The 6,377-nt window shown below is 39.3% G+C and overlaps 1 protein-coding gene across 2 annotated transcripts in view; it reads left to right on the forward strand.

Moving 5' to 3' along the window:
• The window catches only part of LOC106868129 (contactin), a 76,701-nt gene that overhangs the window by 24,294 nt on the left and 46,030 nt on the right, over window positions 1-6,377 (forward strand). For both annotated transcript variants that reach the window (XM_052967403.1, XM_014913259.2), the window contains 3 exons: window positions 168-500; window positions 1,957-2,052; window positions 3,896-4,135. In XM_052967403.1, coding sequence (XP_052823363.1) covers window positions 168-500; window positions 1,957-2,052; window positions 3,896-4,135 — 669 coding nt within the window. The remainder of the gene's footprint in view (window positions 1-167; window positions 501-1,956; window positions 2,053-3,895; window positions 4,136-6,377) is intronic.

Genomic DNA, 6,377 nt, shown 5'->3' on the forward strand with positions numbered 1-6,377 from the left:
ATATATATATATATATATATATATATATATATATATATATATACACATATATGCACACCTACTTGTGTGTGGGTGTGTGTAAATAAATGTGCATCTGGATGTAATGTTACTGAAAATAAATTGTTTCCTTGTCATATGTTTCAATACCTGTAATTATTATTCAACAGGCTACGGCAAGCTGTTGCGAAACCGGAATGAGATCCGTAAAGGCCCTACCATAACTATCGATGCAGTTGATACGGTAATCATCGAATCCTCGAAATACATATTCCTTGAATGTGTAGCCGATGGTAATCCTAGACCAGTATATAAATGGCGTCGTTTCCAAGACAACAGGATAGTGGAGGTGACTTCTGCTTTGGATTCTCGTTATACACTCACCAATGGAAGGCTGACCATTTCCAATCCTGTTGACTATCGTGATGCTGACCATTATCAGTGTAGTGCTGAAAACGAATTTGGCAAAGTTTTGGGAAATATCGTTCTGCTATCTTTTGCATGTGAGTGAGTGATAGATTTTTACGTCATTGTCATATTATTATATTTCATATTGGATGGAAAGCAAACCACAGATATACTATTAGAGATCGAAACAGTATTAGTTCAGAATAGCAATCTCCATATCTTACGTAATATCGATATACCATAAGAAGGTCACAATTCTGTGGTAAACGTCTTGAGAGAGTGCCACGTGTAGACGTACAGTATTACGACACATCTGTGCATTTTAGCACTATGTGTCTATACGAGATGCTTTCTCATGACGAATACTGCAGTACTATAGCATTTTTATAGTATATCCACGTTAAGTACGATGTACATATTGCTATTCTAAACCACAAAGTAAGTAATTTTCCAACTACAACTACTTACTGCCGTCTCTATCACCGGCTTGTACTCTGTCAGAATAGGTACGCTGTGTTACAAAAGCCTGTTGTTGGAGAAGTATTCCAAAGGCTCTAGCAATCAACAATTGCCAATGTTCCTGTCTTCACATGCAGTCGATGTTAGAACTAGTTGAATCTTTGTTGTTAACGAAGCAAGATGTTCTTTTTCTGCCTCTTCTTCACCCTCCTGCAACTGTGCCCTGGAAAATAGTTTTTAATGAAGTCGTGTCAAGATACATGTCAGTAGTAGAAAAGCTTTTGACATTTCATATTACTAGAAATATACTGAGAACGTCAGAAATTCTAAATATAATTTCATTAGATTTTATTGATCCCTGAAGGTTAAAATGTGAAATTGTTTTCGTAGAGCTTTCAACACAGGATTAGAATTTAATAATAATAAAACAAATTGGGTGCAGTATGATTTCTAAACGCTTGTCGCTTTAAGAAGCATTAAAGTGAATTTGTGACTTTGATACAAGGCCACACGTTTCGATGAGGTATAAATTGTTCATAATACTCAAACTTGGTTCCTATTTTATCAACATCGGGAAGACGACGGCAAACAAAATCGATCCTGGTAGAATTTGAACTTGGAACATGCAAAAAGAAAAAAAAAACCAAGACTTAACTAAGTAGTTGTACAGTATTTGGTCAGTTACTAAACTGATTCTATTATTCGAAGTCTCTCTCTCTCTCTCTCTCTCTCTCTCTCTTTATATATATATATATATATATATATGAAAAGTGTTGGTATCCAGAAGACCCAAGGTGGCAGGTAACGATAAGTAAGTGCTATGGAAGGACCGTAGTTAAACTCTCGGTTCGATGATGATGCGAGTGAGAAGTCTAACGTGGATCTTGTATGAACATGTATACATGCTCATGCTTGGTGAGACAACAAAACCAAGGTTGTGTGGAGTTTTCAGGACATATATAAAGAGAAAGTTAGTCTTACAGCTGTTTCTGGGATATTAGGGATATCCCTTCATCAGAGACGATGTCATTTTTACAACTGTCTTTCATTGAAGGAATATATGTTGACATAACAATCTATGCTTTTTATCAGATCTTGGTGATTTCTCCAACGTCATCCCGGAACCGATCTATGTTGATGCTTACGAGTCAACCTCAATTCATTGCAGCCACATTTCATTTAAACCAGGTAATTTGTATATATTTTTACACCATCTCTAAAATTCTTTTCTTCCTTATAGCAGTACAGGCGTAGTTAGTATCTCGGAACTAACACTGTGCTCACTGCATGATCAAAAGAGATAGATTTCGCTTTTGTTTTGTTACATTAGTAATATATAGTGTATATATATATATATATATAAGCGCAGGCGTGATTGTGTGGTAAGCACACAGTTCCAGATTTAATCTCACTGGTTTAATCACCATTTAGCCTTGTGAATAGACTTGCTAAACGGAAACTGAAAGAAGCCCGTCATATATATGCATATGTATATCTATGTGTGTCTTTGTGTCTGTGTTTGTCTCTACCACTGCCGCTTGACAAACGTTGCTGGTGTGTTTACGTCCCCGAACTTGGTTCGGCAAAAGAGATCGATAAAATAAGTACCAGGCTTTAAAAATATAAGTATTGGAGTAACGACATTCGACTAAAAATTCTTCAAGGCATTGCCCCAACATGGCCGTATTCTAATAACAGAAACAAGTAAAAGATAAAAAAAAATAAAGACATATACAGCTTAAAACTGTAAGTAACAAAGGAGGCACATATACACGCTTAAAAAAATAAATAGGAAATAGAAATTGAATAATGTGGTCTGAGATTTACAAGCAGAAATGCTTTTTGTCGTTTGTGTCCTTGATCAAAGCTGATCTGAGGTTAAGCAACAACATCGACAAACTGAAACAGCGGCAACAAAAACAATTACAAAAACGGTTATGTCGTTACAAGTAATGTAAAATTAACTGATGTCACGTTCGTTTGAAATTTTGAGCAATGCTTATTTTCGGTAGTAAAAACAACAAAATGATGCATTCACTGTACATATCAAGTAACCATTATCCCGACTCACGTTCGCTTCAAACGCTAGGTCTCACCATCCTTGTGGGCCTCTTCAGCGAACACATCCTCAACAAAGCAATTTTTGCATATCAAAGACAAGCGTTCCCTTTCAGGGTAAGAAAATACTTCAGTTTTCTATATTTGGTGACTCTATAAGTCTAAAGTAAGGACTACAATGGAGTACTGGTCCCACTTCTTGGACGGTATTGCTGCTACATAGACATACATTCTAGACAACACCCAAAGATCACTCGACTGGTTGGCAGGATGTCTTTTACAAACATACTCCAGCCACTGGTCTACAGGGGTGGTGCATCCTTTCTCTGATTTTCTTCTACCAATACTACAGAAGCATGTAATTTTTGTGCTTCTTCCGCTCAGGAACTCTCACCCCACTCGTCTCTTCTCTCATCCCTCATTTTGACTTCATCCTGTCTAGGTCCAACTCTAATCATCAGCCCCGTTCTAAGCTTCCCTTTGTATTTTTTTTTTGCAACCAATCTAATAGAGTTTCCGAAGGTTACAGACACAGCTTTTCTGCAGATCAAGCAAAGGAAAAATGTTATGGAGTTTCATATAGCCTTAGGTTCACTCCAATCAAGCACATTTAATAAAGACCTTTCAAACTGTGACAATCCGTGAAGAATTTCATTATTCAATGTGCCCTTCCGTTTTGAAAATGGTACGATGGAATTTCTGAATAAATTTGGTTGCAATTTCTAACAGACTGAGCGACCATATAGAAGTTCTTTCGTTGGCTTGATGATGTCTCAACGGAGTGAAGTTTTACACATATGAGATGAGTTTACAACTGGATATCGATCCTAAGATGAATTCATTTCATTTTACTTGTTTCATGGTAAAGTTATGAACTCAATTTTAGATTTCTAAATTCCTTTAACATCCGTAATCCTGTTTCTATAGAAGTATTTAATATTTCTAACACCTATCCATTTCCATGTGTCTTCAGCAATAACGTATCAATGGGTGATAGGTGACATGAATTTCGTTCGGACTACAAAGCAAAAATACATGTTTATATCCAGGAACGGCCAACTGTATTTCTCAGAAGTTTCCTTAGCAGACATGGGAGACTATCGATGCCTGGCTACCTTATTTATCAAACATAATAAAAACGATGTTGATCACATTCCGTCACAACTTCCAAGTCGCATAAGTAACCCCATTCGACTAATTGTCAGAAACAAAGGTAAGTTTCTTTATTTACTATTTCATAATTTCTAATACAGTTACACATTATTTGCAGTTATCTTTCATAAAATTTGATAACGTCATAGAGAACTGGTTCACTCTCAGATTTGTCATATAGGGTTTTGGAGCTAATTTTGACAATATTTTATATCTCCTTTTTTTCAAGTTCAGCTTGATGTATTGGTAAACGGTCAACTACGTTGGGAAGCATAAAGATTAAAGTTTTGATTGAGAAAAAATTAGTTGACATGACGAAGTAGAAGCCATCTGAATATTTGAAGAGTTACTTGTGTCATGATAATTCACGCTGACATCATGAGTGCTGCTCAATGCTCCATGTACTGTATAAATGCTGCAAGACGTGACATGGAGAGTATGAAAATGAAGTTCCCCAAACTCTGATAGTCTTTGAGTGTGTCTCTAGCGAGGAAAACATCATGCTGCCTCACATTATTGAACAGGGCCTTAGGCTGGAGACTGTGGTCAAATTCTGGCTGGAGAGTGTTGCTGCTGAAAGATCATATGTGTGGCATCAGAATTCGGCTTCTTGCCATACCTCCGGAAAAAGTCAGAACTGGTTGTTAGAGAATTTCTATGACCTTCATCGGCCTCAATTTTTTGCCTCATAATTCGCTCAATTGTAACCCTATGGGTTAGTAGGTGCAGGGCGATGTTGAGATTAGCATCAACCGCTCTGCCTGTAACAACGAGGCCGAGCCGGTGGCCAGGATTCAGGACACAGTAAGAAACATGCGCCAGGTTCGGGAGCCGTCTTTCGACTGTGGTAGAAGCAGAGAGCGGCTACTTTGAGTAAACAGTTATCTTCCAGCCATATTCTAGTTGATAATTTTTGAATTTTTTTTAAAACTTTAATTTTTGGATGGGATAGTGTGCTTCCTTTTCCTTTTAAGCAATCTGCCAAATTTATCCCGAACATCCTGGACCGAAACCTGCTGCCTTGAGAACAGCTGCCATGTATCGATGGTCGACCCTATCGAAGGCTTTAGACTGATCTAAATTGATCAAAGTCTCACCCACGCCAGCTTCGTTACCTACCCTCTCTATGATGTAGCGCATGAGATGGAGGTTATCGTGGATATACCTGGTCGGTACGGCGCATGTCTGCACCTTGCCGATCCGCTTGCCCACGACAAGCGCCAACCACTTGGCTAGCACCTTGGTCAAAATCTTCAACTCTGCATTGAGCAGAGTGATGGGCCTAAAGTTCCCTATCACGCCCCCTTGTTTGGGTCCATTCTTAGCAAAGCCACCACTCCTCGACAAACAAAAGCAGGAATTCTCCCGTTTTGTTGCCAGTTGTAGTAGACGTCCGCCAAGGTTATAGGCGTCGACGATAATCAGCTAAACAGTCTGCTCGGAAGAACTTTTGGGCCGGGGCCCATGGATAACTTCCAAAGGTCCCTCTCCTGGCAGTGCTACCGAAGGGCGCTGCCTGTTCGAGATAAACTCTACCGGCACGGAAGTGCAGTCAGTCGGGCCTGCTCGAGGTGCGCTCAGAACGACGAAACCGTTCTGTACGCACTCCTCCAGTGCCCGAGTATTGCTGACCTGTGGGATTATGTCGAACAGCTACTGTCATGTGTAGGACGGATCCGGCTATCGGCTGAATTCATAGTGAAGATTGACCCGCCGACCGCCTTTAACCGGGAGGGCAAGGCAATTTTCCTTTGTCTAGTGGCTGTAGTGAAAGAGGTGGTATGGTGGGCCCGTTTGAAAGGACTAAAGTCAGACACTTTCCTCTTTGGCCAAGGCCTCATCAACTTTTTCAAGTTCCACTTGAAAAGGAAGATGAGAGTAGAGAGGGAAGTGCTGTCTCGTAGCAAATTTATTGAAAGGTGGGTGACTGTTGGTAAAATGGCCAGTATGAACGGACCAATTCTGAGGTTACACCTGTAAAAAAAAGGTAATATAAAAGGAGAAGAGGCTCTCTACCCCTCCTGACCAGGCTCCTGTGGCTTTTATGGGTCTTTCCACGTGTAACCTTTCAAAGCGCCTTTCCCTATTGGGACTTTTATTTGTTATATTTTTCGCTGTTTTTAATGTTTACACGAACGTTTTCTTTACGGACAAAACCCTTTGTACTTTTCATCCTGTCTTTGTCCTTACATGTTTTTGATTTATATTAGCCCTTGTGGCCAATAAAACAATTATTATTATTATTATTATTATTATTATTATTATTATCGTCGTCGTCGTCGGCGGCGGCGGCGGCGGCGGCG

This window comes from Octopus bimaculoides, chromosome 4 (assembly GCF_001194135.2).
Source record: "Octopus bimaculoides isolate UCB-OBI-ISO-001 chromosome 4, ASM119413v2, whole genome shotgun sequence".
Lineage (NCBI taxonomy): Eukaryota > Metazoa > Mollusca > Cephalopoda > Octopoda > Octopodidae > Octopus > Octopus bimaculoides.